Raw genomic sequence first — 18,141 nt, forward strand, 5'->3', positions numbered from 1 at the left:
GCATATTCAGGTGTTAAACATAATTTACTTGGTTTTGCTAACTTATAACTTAACCTATGAGGCAATATACCTGACCTCTAGCGGGCAGCCCAGCCCTTCGTATGTGGCCCTCAGTGGAGAAAGTTTGGACACTGCAATAAAGCTATGCCTGCATTTTTATACCTATTGATATGTTTTTGTTATTGAAAAGAAAAAGGTTGAAATTATTTAGATTCTGAATGTTTATTTTAAAAGAAAAAAAGGTTTTCCCACCAAGTGTTTCCAGCTTTTTGTTTACGGTAGTTTTACTTGGTGTTGGATAATAAAGGAAAGTTGCCCTCCCCAAAACAACTCTAGAGGGAATAATTATCCTTGAAATATGCTGATCTGTTTGTGTGTCTTTTCATCTTCTCGTTTCTCTGAAAGCTCTTCCCTCCCTCAGAGTGTGAGCTGTCTGTCTTCCTGCCGCCTGCTGACCTGTCTGTCAGTGTGCTGTTGCATTATGGTAATTTGTGGCCTCTTTGTGCATACAGCTGCACAGTTTGTGGGGTTTAGGTGATATGACTCTTGTGAGAGTGTGACACCTTCAAACTCATCCAACAGTGTCACCAAACCGCACCGCTCTTGGGAGGGTTTCTGAAAGCTCAGTGTCAGTTTCCTCTCTTCCTCTGCTGCTACCTATCCACATTTAATTTAATACTGCGGGACAGTGCTGACATCCCACAGGAAGACGGGAAAATGAAAGACTACAACAAAAGATAAGGTTCAACAAATTGTGCTGAAAAATGTGTCTTTTATTAAATCTGACATTGGGCATGGGAACACAGAACAGTAGCAGCTAATAATGCTTTGGTTTTCTGTGATTGCTTTAAGTAATTAATTTATAAAGAGACTAACATGTTTAGGATATGAAGCCTTGTCTTCCAGATCTTTCCACAGAGGCGTTATTGTCTCTAATAGATCTTAACAGCGGGTGCACTGATGCTTCACACTATTACACATTTTAATCCCCTTTAATTCCTTTGATTATTTAAAGGTCACCTCGAAGGGGCCGTCGGGGGACCAGGCATTAAGGCTTGGGAATAGAAGAAAAGTCACATTATTAAGAATTTAGCTTTCAGACCAATAAGCTGTGCAGCCAACTGCTCACTATCGACAGACCATAATCTACAGATGGCCTTGCAGGAGTGAGTGACAGAATAAAAGAGACAAATGAGTACATGGGGGGAAATAAAGACAGAATGACGGTGATTTTCCAACCACAAGCTGCACATTTCTGCCAGTATACAAAGTTTTCATATTTATGTACATGATGCTCAATCTGCATATACAAAAAATGAAGAGACCACTCCAATTTTTTCTTAAATCTTTATCTCTACATGTGTGGCAGCCATTCCAGTGTCTGTTGAATTTCGACAGAGAGAAAAATTGTCTGTTTTTTTTTTTTTAATACAAAATAAGAATAATAATTTAAATCAAAGACATACCTATAAATAATAAAACAAGAGAAACTTATAATGCTGTTGAGGTCAGATTTCACCGTGTGTGCATGTGTAACAAATAGTGGGTTTAAACCTGCGACTCTATAAGTCTAATTCTAATTGTGAAAGAAAAAATCACAGCCTCTTTCTGGATGTTAATCGATGTCAATGATGAGCAAACGGATTCATTTGTGGCATTCAGTTTGTTGGCAGTATGAAGTTTAGGCTGAAATGCATTTTGTGCGTCTAAAACATTTAAAGAGAGAGGCATGCAAGAGCTATTTTTAAGTGATTATGACCCATTTAACAGGCGGTCACCCCCTCACCTGAGCATTAAAAGGGCTCCATTAGTGTCTCCTGTTGACCGGACACATTTTGGGAAAACAGAGTGATTCTGATCAGGGTAACAACAGCTTTCTTTTAATGCTCCACACAACAACTCCCGTCTCTTAATATCTCATTAACAATTTGAAATAAAGTGAGGCCATTACAGGGGAAAGCGGGGACGCTCTGCAGTAGGGTTCTTTTTCCGCGACTGTGTTAATGGAAATAATAACACGGGTGTGATACCATTTCAAAATCAGCATCTGCTCAAATTATGGCTGGAAAGATGTTTTAGTGTTTGTCACAGCTGCACTGTGAAACCGCCTGACACTGTTTAGCATCAGTGGAATGCAGCTCGGGGTTTGAAGCCTAAACATGAGTGAAGCGCAAAGAATAGCTAATCAGTTTTAGACACTTAAGGCAAATGTGCTTCATCTATTAAAACTCTGATAAGCTTAGACCTTTTCATGTTCTTAGCTCAAAGAGAAAGCTCTGGCTGACTTCCAAACACTAAAAAGTGCTGAAGTGGAAGTGTGGACAGTTCCCAAACGGGTATGATTCAGTCATACATGATTTAAACACTATGCGTTAGCCCTGGCTTTATTGCATGGCCCAATAATATATTAAATTAGAGCATTTAGCTGACATTGATTCTGACTCTGCCAAAATCAAATCAAACTTAAGAGTTGTTGTATTTTACTGACGTCTCTATGTAGTGTTTTTGCATTAACACATTGCATTCATTTGGATTTTGTTTTATGCCAGAGACATTTTTAGCCACACAGACCCCACCTTATATTCGTTGGGACATATAAAAGAATGTTTGAAGGAATTAATGTTGCTATTAATTATAAAATATTTGCCACGATTCCTGATTAACTCAATGCAAAAGCAATCATGTCAGAGTGTGTTTGCGTATGTTGTTTTTTTTGTTAAACTCTCTAATAATGGCCGATGGGGGTGAAGTCTGTAGAGACTAGGCTTGGGAACAGGAAGGTCACTGGTTCAAGTCCCCAAAAGACCAAGTGCTACCGAAATGCCCCCATGTCCCTCCTAACAGTAGGCTGGGTCAAATGCAGAAAAAAAAACATTTCCTCTCTAACTGCCAAAACGGATCCTGGGCCAGCTCGGAGCTAGAGCCCTATAAACACCAGTTCTTCCTGTTCCCACCGCAGCGGAGCCGACACTTGGTGCCGAAAACCGGATTTATCTGGCTCCAAAAAACTATTGGTCCAGAGACAAGAACCACGTACGTCACGCTTACATTGGAGGCAGGATTAACTTTAACAACAACAACAAAAAGCCGTACTTTTGGCGGTGGAAACACAATTGGGCCTTAGAAGAAGAGCCAGTTCGGAAGCAGAAGAGCTCTAACACGGAGCTAGAGCTGGAGCTGGTTTGGTGGGAAAAAGGGAACAGTGGGACGATCAAGGGTTCCACAATCCACTCTTCCCTCTAAAAACACACTGTAAGGCAAACACTGTGAAAAGTCCTACTTACAAAAACTGTGAAAAAACAAAATCACAGTAGGAAACTCTCTACGGAAACTAACATGCTATTAATAACATCAGAGACAACCTAGTTACAGAAATAAATATATCTTGATACCACTTGCATGTAGGCTAAAGCTAGACATTCAGAAATTCTAAATAACAAACTAAACCTGACTGTTAATGAGAAACATCACTCACACCTCGAGTGTGGTTCATTCTTGTGTGTTATCCAATGTTATTCATTATATCAAGTGTTATCCAGAGATGTATGCAAACGAGCGCTCTGCAGGTGGTGATGACAGCACAGGGAATGAGAGGCTGTTAATTGTGGTTTTATGTGTAATGCAATTAGGAAATAGAGTGAACAAACATTAAGAAAAGAAAAGTATTGAATATATAGCAAAACTGAAAGACAACAACACAAAACTTACACAAACTAATCTACAACTCAGACCGTAGCATAACCGAGAGTGTACACAAGCAGCTAAACAGCTGGCCAAGCACACTGTCAAGATTTAAAAAAACTAAATGACGTTCTGCTTCGTTTGCCTGCAAGATTGTGCTGACAGTGCAAGCCTGCAGACAGGTAATCATGTTTCTGAAGGACCTGAGGGCACGTCGCAGCACGCTCACACTCTCAGTAATACAGAGTGTCGGCCGGGTGATTACCGGAGATTATTGCTTTAAAGGCCCGGCCCAGTTTAGGAACATGGGTTAAAAGGTATTGTCTCTGTTTCTTAATGTTCATCAACATGATGTTTATGCATTACATCTAAAGAAATGATTTATCAGTCAAAAAAGAGTCTTTATGCCTAACTGATCTTAAGGGGGCAGGCCATGAAGTTCAGTTTACCTGTCAGAAGGAGTACAACTCAGCTGTGTAACGTCTTCAGCTGCTCTGGAGGAGGCTCACTTCTCTCTTCTTCTAAAGATTGCCCACCTAAAACCCTGGTATTTCACCCGGGGGCAGTCCTGCATCCCATAGAGTTGTGTGTGCTCGATGCACAGTCTCATCAGCTCGTTGTCTTTTTAGAAGAAAATAAAATGGGTTCCTTAAAGCTGGCACGATGAAACCGTTACTAGACTTGAAGGCATATTTTTATATGACTTCTTCCTGGCTGCTAAAATGAACATCATCAAGTATGTACAGATGAATGTTCCTCTGCTGGGAGAAGGAGCCTTTTCAGATCTGCCTACCTATGTTTGTATATTTCCTTACATAGCCTACCCACTAATGTGGCATTTTATTTATATATGTTATCTATGTGACTTTTAATGTACTTCATTGTGTTATGTCTTGTGGATGTTTGTGTACTGTCTTATATGTTTTTTATATGTGTTAAAAAAAACAATGAAGAAAGTGTTTAAAAAAAGAAAAGTATGTACAACTAATTAGTGTTCATTTATTTAAATAGGAAAATTAGACATTTTTATAAACAACAACAGGAAAGGAGAAGTATTTTTATTGGATCAGTTGAAATTTAAACATACTGAATATATCTTTTTTCCAGGACAGATCAGAGTGCAGCTTGAGTTAATATTGCACTAATAAGGAGGGTTAAAAGGAGGCATGGCTTCCAAGAAAACATTATTTGCTTACTTTTAATCTGTACAAGAAAATAATTGGTTAGATGGATTCAAACTTGACCGAGTGGACATATTTTGAGGCGAGCAGGTCCATAACATATACAATATTCATCGAGTGACAGCAGAAAGAGAGAATTACTCTGGTTTTAGCTGCAGCCTTGGCAGACACAGCAGAGCGGCCATCATCAATCATTCAGACCTCTCCGCCACCACACTGTGCGTTAGAGACCGAATGTACAGCAAGTACACATGGCATTAAATGTGTGTGTGTGAGTGTGAGTGTGACTGTGTGTGTGTGTGTGTGTGTGTGTGTGACTGCCCTAAAACACCCACCCATAAACATGTGACAAACAGGACAAGCTGCAAGCATTAAAGACTTTTTTACGCCTAACACACACACACACACACACACACACACACACACACACACACACACACACACACACACACACACACACACACACACACACACACACACACACACACACACACACACACACACACACACACACACACACACACACACACACGACCAAGTTAATATGTAAGGGATATGCCGTGTTCCTGTTAGTGTTCACTTCCTGTCTGTCTTCTTTTGGGGATTTATCTGACGTCCAGCTCTCCGTATTCTAACATTTTTTCCTTTCTCTATCTTGATCCTCCTTAACAACAGTCAATAAGTCCTTGACAGCAGTCTGTACTACTGGATTAACAACGTGTCACATGTTCTGAATTGACCAATCAGAATTGAGTATTCAACTAAGCCATGTAATAAACATAACTACTGACAGTTGGACAAACAACCATTAGGTTCATCACTGCACAGGGTGAGCCATTTTAGAAGAAACATAAAGAGATGTGAAGGATCCAGGTTAGAGAGGACCTCATTTGCCACATGAAGTGTCAGAGACATCCAAAGGCTGAACACAGAGACTCAGAAAAAGGGTGAGAGGGAGAGAGTAGGCAGACTGACGTTTGACATTTAATGCGTCTTTAATGAGTCACGGAAGCTCCGTGTTATATGACAGTCAGGATTGGGCAGCAGAAATAACCTCGACACTGGAAGCTTAGGCACAATCAGAGTGACAAAAGAACATTTTAAAAAGCTTGAAATATTTAGAGGGCGCCGCAGGGACGCAACACAGCCTGATGTGACCACCTCCACCCTGGCTGGGGAAGACAGATGCCCAGAAAGAGTGTGAGCCTCCGCTGTGCCCGGCCCGCCTGCTGTGACATTACCTGCCCACCGCCACATAATCATGATGAATCACTCCAGGGCGCGCCGCCGACCGCTCACACCATCAAACAATGAGTGGCAATGGCAAACATCACCACAGCGCACGGCCTCTCTCCCTACATCCCTCTCTTTTCTGTCAGGATGCTCGCTTTGTTCAGCATTTCTCTGCATCTCTCTGACATCTAGCTTCTCCTCTGTCCTTGGCTTCTGTTCGCTTTCCAAACTCTCTTTCTGGTGTCATTATTTTATCTCTATCTATATTCTTTAATGCAAATGTTGTACATAGTTTTCTACTTCAAATGGGACAAATACCAGAGAAAAAAAAGCTGGAGGTTAAATAAATCAAAGGGAGGTGAATTATCTATAATTATCTTCATATGACAGACTGCACGATATTAGGCAACTACAGGGGGCCTTTAATAATTCTAGTAAGCTCCGGAATAATAACATGGCAAATTATGTCTCTGTGTTGCAATGTGATACTCATGCACACTTTGCCAGATGTGCTGCATTTCTGAGGCAGGAAAGACGCTTATGTTAAATTTCAAAATGTTTCCAATATTTTCCCTAGGACTTTTATTTTCCATGCCATACGTCAGCATAAGAAATGTGTGTGGCTACGGGGTTGAATATGATATATTTGAAGTATTATACTCCTGTATTGTGTAAGTAAGAAGGCAGTGCAAGGCATTGTGTGAATGTGCTACTCAGCCGGGCCACATTACTCTCAGCAGTTTGTTTTAATCTGCCACTGGGATCGGCGCAAGAAAGAAAACATTGTTTATCATCACTTTTCTCCTGAAATCAATACCTGACAACAGGGATGAATTACATATTCTGCAATAAAGAGAGAAGCATCAGCGCCTCAGATTTTCCCCAAAATCACACCATTGCTGCTAAAACCTCCTCACATCTTAAACAACTGTTGAAATAACATGCAACTAAAACAAGAAAGTCTGCTTAACAAAATAGTGCCACCCACAGAAGGCCCAGAAAACCCAGAGGGTGAATCATTTCAAGATTTTCTGAGCGTGTTTCTCCTTCGCTCCTCTAGCCCCGTGGTCTAAATAAAGAAGTAATTGAGGGAAACAACACCTTGGGAGGTAACAGTGTGGCACTGTAATGTTGGATAACGTCTCACGCTGTTTGTGAGAACCAATGTAGACAATCTTAGAATTAGTCATCTAGAGTTGGCAGAAAGCGGGAAGAGAGAGAAGGGTCAGGGGTTAACAAGAGGTTTAAGCCGGGTGTCTTCTCCCGGATTTGTCTCGTTCCCAAGCATCTGTCAGACCCTTTTGTGGAGCTGCCATCTTGGACCACTCCACTCACAGCTGATCCCCATTACTGGTGAGGACAGCAGCTTATTACAGAGGCTGAGGAGCTGCTAAGTGTACTGTGTGTGTGTGTGTGTGTGTGTGTGTGTGTGTGTGTGTGTGTGTGTGTGTGTGTGTGTGTGTGTGTGTGTGTGTGTGTGTGTGTGTGTGTGTGTGTGTTTAATAGTGCATGAGGGAGGGAGGGATGTCAGAAAAGGGCAGCTGTGGGAGGGGAAGGTATGAAGAAGGTAGGCAGAGAAATAAAACACATTAATGTCCAATAAAAGGAAAAACGTCCCTAAGTTGCAAGCCCTGAGCTGCCATGGCTGCTGAAAGGAGCACTTTCCTCTCCGATGACAACTCAGAACCATTTTCCGGGCAATTACTTAAATAAAGTATAATGGTTGAGCGGTCACACAGGAGGGGAGAGGAGGGACAGATGGGAGGACAGAGGATTGATGATCTGTTTTAGTGCTAACACATCCTAAACCAATACATCAGTGTGATCAGGGTTTTCTCATTCACCTACTCACACTTTAACTCAGATCTTTTCATCGTGACCCTGTCCTCCCCTGTCCTCCCTGTCCTCCTCCTCTCTCCACACACCTGCCTCTGGGGCTCCGGCTATCCTTTACAAAAACACTCCTTTACACGCTGCGTTTCCTCCCACTGGTTAGCGAATATTTTGCTTAGGTGTTTAACCTTTGACCTAGTTCATCATTTTCTCCTTCCTCTGTCTCTATTACCATGGCATAGTTCTTTGGCTTTCGGGTTGCTGTAATCTCCCTTAAAGAGGGGCAGCTTGAGCGCTTTGTTGATGCCAGTCTGTGACCGAGCACAAGCTGACCTGTGATAATTTATTGTTTAGGGACATCTAGAAGCCCTTCTTATCTGGAACTTAGTTTCCCTGGCGTACATTCTTTTCTCATGTACAACAGCTTTAGGTAGATTCAGGGTCCATATTTGTTTAGTCTTGCTAATGTAGAATGATGATCATACACTCTGAACTGGTTAAAACCTCGGACTACGGAAAAGATCTTCAGAATTGGTCGGGCAACCGCTCTGTCAACTCGTGGCTGCGGCAAATGTCTTGTCAATTCTCCGGCCGTTAACTTCATAATAAACCTTCAGTGTTTGCCATCAAAGTTCCAGCTCTCCCCGTGTCTCTCTGAGTTTCATCTCCATTGCTCCAAAAGGTTCTATTACACGCCTCTCTCCACAACTGCCTTTTGGGCTCCGGCTATCCTTTACAAAAACACTCCTTTACACACCGCGTTTCCTCCCGCTAAATGTCTATCTCATGGGGCAGATCACTTGCAATCATAGCTTCAAAATTCCACCAATCCAAGCTTCAAAACGGGACTGATATTTACCATAACAGGCATTTAAATGACAACTTTATCAATGCGATGTGCTCCAGTTGGACCTACCGCTTTATAGATGTACGACATATTTCAAGATCATAGTGGCTGTTGACAGTAGATCCCATAAATGGAAAAATGAAAAGCTATAACGTTTTTAAATCCTGTAGAGTTAAATTTACTCATCCAATAATCTAGAAGAGATTGTGGTGTTCTGGTGAAGAGTAAATTGTAAAGTCTCAGGAGGATAATAAGAGTATGTTGCCATAGCAAGAGGCTGACTGTTTCAAGTATTTGCTTGTTTTACACTTTCAAAAGTCATTTTTTCACACCAATGTGATGTGCCAGTAATGGTGGCGCTGTCTTTTCAACTCAATACAATACCGTTATTGTCAGCATGTGAAGAAAATTGACTATAATTACAGAGGAAAAGTGGCACAAAGATATGGGGGTGAGCAATCCTCACACAAAGCCTTGGCATTTTAATAGAAATGTAACAGTTCAGTCGTGGGTTAATTGTGACAGATAAACTGAAGAGGACATTCTTGCTTCTTCTTGCCAGGGTTGTTTTGTTTGAAGTATCGTCATGTATTTGATCTGCCTTTGACGATCGCAAAACAATGCCTAAAAGTTTATTTCACACAGGAGTCATTTCGCTGTCTGGCAAAAAAACATACTGCCTCCGTTAAAATCGGAGATTGTGTTTGAGATAGGAGACAAACGCTGAGGAAGGGAGGGGTTTTCATATACAGTGCTGTGTAATTCCACTGACAAGCTGGATTATTAAAAGTTATGAGTTGTGTTCAGGTGTGAGATATACTTTTCAACATACACCACATAAGCACTTCACTTTCAGCATACGAAAGGTTTATAGTATAGCTTACTAGTTCAACAAAAACCTTTCTAATTGACAAAACTATACAGAAATGGATGTGATTTGTATTATGATATACATTCATCCTCGAGACACCCAAAAGCCCCCCAAAGGGTGGGAGAAATTTACAAAACAACAAGTATTCCCAAAAATAATTTGTAATAATAGCTAGTAGAGAGTACACAGGAGAGTCTGTGACTATATACCATCACCCAACAGCTCATAAGTCCTCGGAAAGTGACCTTTGAGCCATGTGAAACATGACATAACTCCCAGTGTAGGATTAAGGCATCTTTCATGAACAATCTTTCAATTTGAACAATTACAAAACACACATGCTGCACACACACCCTTATGGTACATACTCTGAGCCATCATGTGCAAATAACACCATCGTTCCAGTCTCCCCTTGACACCGTGCAGGAGGAAGGATCGCCACAGGAAATGTCTACGAGTAACCTAAATGTTTATCTGTGCGTTTGTGCTTTAGAAGACTCAAAGGCCCAGTGGAGCTCTCGTTCATCAAAAGGATGTTTCGTTTTCCTTCTGCGATGATGAATGTCAATCGATTAACAATAATGAGCGTGAAAAACCCGGGTAAGCACCATTATCAGAGTGTGCAAAAACAATGCTGAAATTGCAGAAAGATTAATCGGGTTTTCTGCTGACAGGGAACAGAGTTGTTATAGCGAGAGCTGTGGACCACAAATAAAATAAACAGAAAAATGTCATTACGCCAGAGTAAGTAAAAATTAAAACTCATCAGATGTGACAAGGACTTGATGGGAAACGTTGCAGTGCTGACACTGGGGTTGTGGTACTGCTCATTTCTTTAGGGACAAACCGAGGGAGAGAGAGACCGGAGGAGGTGGAAGAGGTTGTGTATGAGTAAACAGGCTGAAAGGTTGGATGAGTGTATAAGAAAACGTAGAGAGGAGGAGGACCAAATGACTCCGAGGGCAGCAACAGACTATACATCAAACTGCAAATGGAAAGAACAAAGGCCAAGCCGGAGAGTACATTACAGATCGGAAATTGAAGCTCTGTTTTGACACATCTAAATTTATGGATCAGGGAGTAATGCAGTACGTGACTCACAATCATACCACTTGTGATAAAAGGCGTTATATTAGCTCTTTGCCTACAGTTAGTCATGGATAACACAAATGAGGTCATTAAGGCCCTTGAGAACAGAAGCAGGAAGTCAATATTTGTGCTAAACTGTAGCAGATTCTGTTCAGATTTCAGGAGTCCTGGTAATGTAGATTTTGTTTCAGGACATATAGTTACAGTGTTCACACCATGTTCATGTATTTAGAGTTCTGCAAAAGCCTGTTTTAAAGGGCCTTTTCTTGTCTTCATGTGAAATATTCTCTGTCAAAAATACATCATTTCCCCGCCTATGTTGTACCAGTTGAGTGGAGAAGAAAGAAAGAACACGGTGGAGTAAGAAAAAAGAAGAAAGTGGGATTTGTCATACACTTTTTCAAAGGACCCAGACATTTACAACAAAAACAAACTTTCTCTTATCGGGGGAATTGTAATCAACAACAAACATGCACAAGAACATTTGAAAATCATTTCTGCCCATTTCTTTGTATTTCTTCCTTAAAACTTTTGTGCAATTCAGTTTGGATTCAGTATGTCAGGCAAATGACAAAACTCTAATAAATACAAACATATTCCTTTGCTATTTTATCAAAGAGGTCATTGTTCAGGAGAGGTTTTGAGTTTAATTTATGAAAGAACAGAATTCTGTCTAGGTTGTTTTGTGAGGAGGATATACAGCATACAAGGATAAGTTCTGTTATGAGACTAATTTGCTTTTAATTAGCCTGTAACACATCTTAACGTATTTTCATGCAACATTAGTTCACAATATAGATGTAATCTTAGGCATCAGGTGAGTAGTCAGACGGTGTCTCATGTAGGCATGTTACCATGATAGGTTGCTAAGATAAATGTTGCATAAATAACTCATCACACGAAAACGAGACATAAAATACAAATGTGATAAACACACAAACTGAGAACGCAGTAATGCCACCTGGAAACATAGTGACACTGGAGCACAAAGGGGGGGAGCACAGGAAGAGACAGAGAGGACACAGAGCGAGGTGAACGGACAGACTCTCTGTAAGGTGAGGCTGGCAGATTTACAAAAGGAAGTAGAAGAGGAAAATATGAAAGTGATCTGAGAGGAGAAACGGGGATATTTGCACCGACACACACAAATCCAAACCGTCATATCTAATGTGCCGCTGCCAGAAGGGGAGAAGAAAAGAGAGGCACAGAAACAGACAGGTGTGGTGCTATAGAAAGACCTAGAGGAATAAAATGAGCGACACAGAGAGAAACAGAGATACCGCTTCTGACTGATGACTCGTGAATATTAAAACCTTTCTTCTTGAGGACACGCTTTCATTTTGCCTCCCTGCTGTGATTCCTTTCTTTCTGAGCAGCGATTGTAGCTTCAGGTACACCAGGTGCAAGAGTGTGTGTAGGCATGAAGACGTGACTAAAGGTGAAGGCAAAAGCGCACACACACACACACACACACAGCTCAGTCTTCTCTCAAGATATTGTTTTGTTGTGATTTGTTTTTCAGTCACACACTGAATTACCTTGTAGGCAAAGTATAGAACAACTTTAGAGAATTCCCAGTGGCATGACTTATTGTCGCCCCTGAGATGTGACACTGTGCGGTTTCACTTTGTAGCCTACCTCAAATATACACGGAAACATGTGGTTGTAAAACATCTCCAGAATCATATCTCATGATGGAAAAATACATGTCTCTTTCATGATTGCTACTGGAGAAGCAATAAAAAAAGAGAGGCAAATCTAATATAAAGCCATTTCAAAGTGTGTAGCGAGGCTTTGGACTGACTGTACAAGAATCCCACACAGGACAAGTTGAAAGGAAGATGAAGGAGATGACTCAATCGATGTGTGAGGGGTGTGTGTGTGTGTGTGTGTGTGTGTGTGTGTGTGTGTGTGTGTGTGTGTGTGTGTGTGTGTGTGTGTGTGTATCTGTGCGCGTTTCTTATGTTTGGCTGAACACACACTACGACGTTAACACAATTTATGATTAGGTTAACAAATACACAGAAGCCTAATGCGTTTGTATTGGAATTATAATTAAAGCAGTGTGCAGCAGTGCATGTCTCCATAACTTCAGGCTCCATCACGAGGCACAACAGACCGCCGCTATTGTTTCAGAAAGGATTGCTCGGCCGGTGTACATAGAGACCGTAGGTAACACTTCAATGACCCTGGCTCATGGGACACAGCAGAGGCACTGTTGAACATTGCTTTATTCAGCCGAACCCTGAGAATAAGCCACCTTTTTATTTTTGCATGCTCATATGAAGACAAAGAAATATTACAAGGAGGAAAATCAACGAAAACTGCAATATTTGCCCTCCAACACTAAGGCTATTTTCAATGTTTTTATCGGTACAAAAACCTCAATCTAAAACAAATGAGTCTTTGAACTTAATGGAGGAAATTGTTATTAAATTTTACTCATGAGGAATAGAGATTTTCAAGAGAAGATGAGGAAACTAATAAATGTACACCTCAGGCAACTGCACTAATATATATTTAATAATGTAAAACGAAATCAATGGAGGCCACTCATTTATCATCAAAATCCATTTGCTGGATCTGAACAAAGCCCAAGGCTAAGAACTTTTCGTAAGTGAAGCCTTTTGTCAGTGAATGGAATAAAACTACCTATGCTTCTATTCTTCAGACAGAACGATTGGTCAGAACAACTACAGTTCAGGCTGTATGAATCCTCGCAAATTCTGCAAGAAATTCACATATCGACCAAAACCAACATGCATGGCACCTAGCAGAGTTAATGCTGAAGCCATGAAAGGAGCAAAGAAGCATAGCAACATGGAGAGTAAAGCATACAAAGAAAGTTCACATTAAATTGATTATTTATCTGTGCTCCCTCTGCAACACAATATTTATGTTTATCTTCAAAAATAACATAAAAGAACAATCTTCCTGTGAACAACTTTACAAGCTGCAATTCCCAGAATACAACTGACCAGGTCCAGCTTGGTCCCTATCATATTTATTATTGGTTCAACAGTTCTAATGTGTGTCACTGCTCAACCTATGTATACTATGTTTTTGTAGGGACATAGTTTAATGTGTATCATTCTCTGTCCCATTCTGTTTCTAACTGTCTGGATGTGTGATCTGTGTTCTTATAGCTTATAGGGGGAAATCAAGAAATAGAAACAATTTAAAAGGTAATGATGAAATTATGTAGACACTGCGTGCACAGCATTTTTCCCCTTTGCTAGCTCTTATTTTTGCTCCATCCTCTCAAATAACTGGTTCTCTACTCTCCCTCTGTCTCCTGAACAGCACCAGCTCAGTCATTCCCTGACACCCTGCCACCAGCTGAAGGTGGAGATGTGAGTGTAAGAAGCACAAAAGTGTTTACTCAGATAGTTTTAAAATACAGGAGTGTCTGAGAGTTTGGGTGCATCAGTGGGAAAACGGGACAGTGTGTGTGTGTGTGTGTGTGTGTGTGTGTGTGTGTGTGTGTGTGTGTGTGTGTGTGTGTGTGTGTGTGTGTGTCTCAGTCAGCACTGCATGGAATGTTTATCCACCACATATTGAGCAGTGCTGACCAGAAAGCCCACCGGAGCCATTGGACCAGCTGCTGTGATACTGGCATACACACAACACACTCACATGCATATCTATCTCTCTCTCTCTCTCTCTCTCTCTCCACACATACATCATCCTATGGCAACCTTTCCATTTGCTCCTCTCCTCCACCTAACGCCTCATCAGACATATTATAATTAGCCGTACTGAGTAATTAACATCCAAATTAGGACAATAATTTGCATCTCTACCCTCATTTGCATACGACCGGCAGCACACAGACCTGAAATTCCTCCACACACACGCCAGTACAAATCACAATGGGACTCAGTCTTTTTCAACACGATTGCCCACATTCAGGCCCACATCTTAACATTTCACAAACATGTATTTTGTTCTACTGTGTGGGGCATTGCAGTTTAAAAACAGAGATAGTGCAGGAGTGAGAAGGTGTGCGGTGGAGGGAGGTTGAGAAAAAGGTACAATGGGAGTAAAATAAGGGGAAAATCTGGACAGGGAAAGGCACAGAATATAAATGGGACTGAGGAAGGGGTTAGTAATAGAGGTACCTGGGATGGAGTGTGACACTCTCCAGATGAGAAAAGGCAAAGTAAGACAGAAAGAGGACTGCCTCACCATTTATACAACTCACTTAAGCCCATAAAATGTTGGAATTGAATCCCAGGGCAGGGAAGAGAGAAAGACAAGCAGCTCTGGAAATGAGAACGAGGTTGCTCGCGCCGCTCTCTCTCTATCCCCTTTCTCTGACATTTGCCCTCTGAATGGCATCAGCTCAACAGAGCAAAGCAACAATGAGAGAGTCAAAGGAAGAGTGGGAGGGAGAGAAAAGGGGCATAAATAAACAGGAAAAGAGTGACAGGACGAGTCCGGCAGTTCCTGCCAGACATTGTTTCAGCAACCTGAGTTATGCCGCTGCGTTCCACATCGCCTTCACGATTTATGTTCCAGCGAGGATAATGCAGCTAGACGGCTCTGTTGAAAGACACCCATAAATCTCATCTTGTTTTCTCCCTTTCTTTCTCTTTCAGCACCCCTCAAATCCTCTTGTTTTGTGTTGTTTGGCATTCGTCTGCACAGGTCTACTTCCTGACTTATGTAAAGGTATTCACCGGCAAGCCTTTGTCTCGATTACACACTGTATTCTGCTAAGCTTGTAGAGCTTGTAAATGCAAAATTAAAAACTCACTGTCTGTGTCTTTGTTATACTGCCGACAAACATCCAGGGCACAGAGGCCTTCATCTATTCCTGTTTTTCAATGGTTACAGGAAGTGGCTTTACTTAATAATAGACAGGTTAATCAAATCCTATTAAATTACTATCATTTCTGACAATAATGATTCAAATCCAATGTATACATTACATAACATATTTGGTATAGGTAAGGATGTTATGAGTAATTTCATCATTGATTCATCTGACTATTACCTCTTGTCAGTCCAAAACCCAAAGGTGTTTAATATTAACTGGAAGTCCCTGGCTAAAAACAGCACTTTCCATAATATTTCATGAACAATGATTGATTATTAAAATAGTAAGCAGTATTTGTCTGTCCATCGACTAATCATTGCAGCCATAGTTTGATACCCACATATTTGGCCTTGACACAAGCAGATTATGCATTGCATAGTCGCTAATGACAACTGCCTGTATCAATCAAAGCTACAAATCAAAGAGTTCATACATGGCTCTTCTCTGTAAACTTAGTGTCTAAACCTACTTAGCCTCCCCTCTGGCTCCCGGCCATATGGAGGTCTTTCATAAACACGGAAAATAATGATAATGTTTGGCTGAGCGCAGACAGCCAGCCAGCCCAGCACTCTCACTCCAGAGACCCAATTAATACCACTGTAAACCGCTGCTGCCCTTCATAGGCTACACCAGTCAGCTGTGTGTGTGTGTGTGTGTGTGTGTGTGTGTGTGTGTGTGTGTGTGTGTGTGTGTGTGTGTGTGTGTGTGTATGTGTGTGTGTGTGTGTGTGTGTGTGTGTGTGTGTATTTGAGAGAGGGGAAACTGATGTTTGAGAGCATCACAGGGTAAGGATGTGATTTAGTACCGTGGCTTCTTCTTCCCTGAGCACCAATCGATTATCATAGTTAGAAATCATCTCCAGATCACTGGCCAACCAGGCAGTCATAACCAGCAACATAAACCTCTGATATCCTCAATAAATGTCATGTTAATAGGGAATAATCTTTAAGCAACTGCAGCATGCCAGGTTGCCAAGTCATAATGTTATGTTAAGAATAGTTTCCCAGTAACCTTTAGGGGGTGACAATATTACTATGAGTCAATTTGTTTTTCTATATTAAGTATCATGATATCATCAGAGCTGAACATTGCGATATAATTTGTTATTTTTCAAGTAAAATAACAACAGTTTAAGTTTGTCATCTGCTGCTTTTTGTTGTATTATGTAATGTTAAATTGAATAGGCCTAGAGCATACGACGTTATCTTGGGTTATAGGGAACTGTAATGGGTGATTTTCAGAGTATTCTATTATGGTTAAGTAGAAGAATAGTCCACTAATTTATCATTTAAACTATTTTTTGTGGTTTCTTGGTGGTTATTCGTCTATTTTTCATGTACCCCCCCTCTCCCAACACATCACAGTGATACTACGTAGCGTTACAGCAAGCTCCAACTTCCCACCCAGCGGAACATGTGCTAATTGCCCCTGTCCGTCTTCGCTCAAACTTTGAGTACGCAATAATGCACAAATGTAAGCTACTGAATATTATGGAAAACTTAACATGAGACAGACAAAAACACCGAAATGGCGATGAAGTTGTCGGACAGACGATAAGTGCTGTCTTTTCCAACTTGTGCATCTCAAACGCGAAAACGCAGACAGACATTTCGAAGACAAATTGCTTTTTTTCATCTTATTCTTTCTCATGTTCCTACCTTTTCCGCCGATAACGCAGGAGTGGCCCCAAATGAGGCATACCAGCAAAAAAGGGAGCCCAAGTATCTGCATGGTTGTGGAGCAGAGTCTGTGATGTCTCCCTTCCTCTTCTCTTTCCAAATCTTGGATCTTCTCCCGAGCGCGAGGATGTTTTCAACTGCTCCGGCGCGCGAGGGACAGGTAGAGAGACCTCCACTGGGTACTGTGAGCAGAGAGAGAGGGAAACACGTTGTGTTATCTTCAATACAACAGACTCCGGTTTCTGTTTTCAAAATAAAATACAACCGACTGTTGGTGTTGAATAATTTCAGATAAGGATATCTAAACAACTGACTGAATTTGCACAAAGTGAACATTATTGTATTTAATTACATGTATTTCGCATTCTGATAATGCTGGGTGTTTTTAAATAGATTTCCCCATAAGACAGACACATTGTACACATTTATTTTGAAAAATAAAGCGCCCTTTTCAGGCAAAATCTGTCCTTGTTTGACAAGCTTGACATAGCTGTAAATGAGAGCTAGAAAAGAAGCAAGAGAGAGACAGGAGTGAATATAAGGAGGGGGGAGGATTGATTTTGACACCCCAGGAAGGGCTGCTGAAACTGAGAATTGGTTGTCAGTGATTGCATTCTTCTACAAGAATAAAGCTATTCAATCAATCCAATAAACCCCAAGCTATGGAAAGGCATGGCAGTAAAGGCTTACCACATATCCTATAAAATAAAGCAATGATTGCTTTAATATTGGAGCTAGAGGATAACAACACTTTAAGCACACACAAAAAAAACACATGAAACAGCTTCTTAATCAGTATTTTCCAACCTATTTGTCTTGGCCATTCAATTGAAGAGCAATGTCTAATTCTTCCGCCTGAAAAAATATTTGAAAAATAGAATTACCTGAATAAAAGTTCAAGGAAC

At 41.0% G+C, this 18,141-nt stretch overlaps 1 protein-coding gene across 2 annotated transcripts in view; it reads right to left on the reverse strand.

Annotated features, from left to right (window-relative positions):
- Positions 1-17,407, reverse strand: part of clstn2a (calsyntenin 2a) — a 132,354-nt gene extending 114,947 nt beyond the window's left edge. For both annotated transcript variants that reach the window (XM_063885405.1, XM_063885406.1), the window contains exon 1: positions 17,216-17,407. In XM_063885405.1, the coding sequence (XP_063741475.1) occupies positions 17,216-17,288 (73 nt within the window). In that variant the 5' untranslated portion in view covers positions 17,289-17,407. The remainder of the gene's footprint in view (positions 1-17,215) is intronic.
- Positions 17,408-18,141: the final 734 nt, after the last annotated feature.

Source organism: Eleginops maclovinus, chromosome 6 (assembly GCF_036324505.1).
Source record: "Eleginops maclovinus isolate JMC-PN-2008 ecotype Puerto Natales chromosome 6, JC_Emac_rtc_rv5, whole genome shotgun sequence".
NCBI classification, from domain to species: Eukaryota; Metazoa; Chordata; class Actinopteri; order Perciformes; family Eleginopidae; genus Eleginops; species Eleginops maclovinus.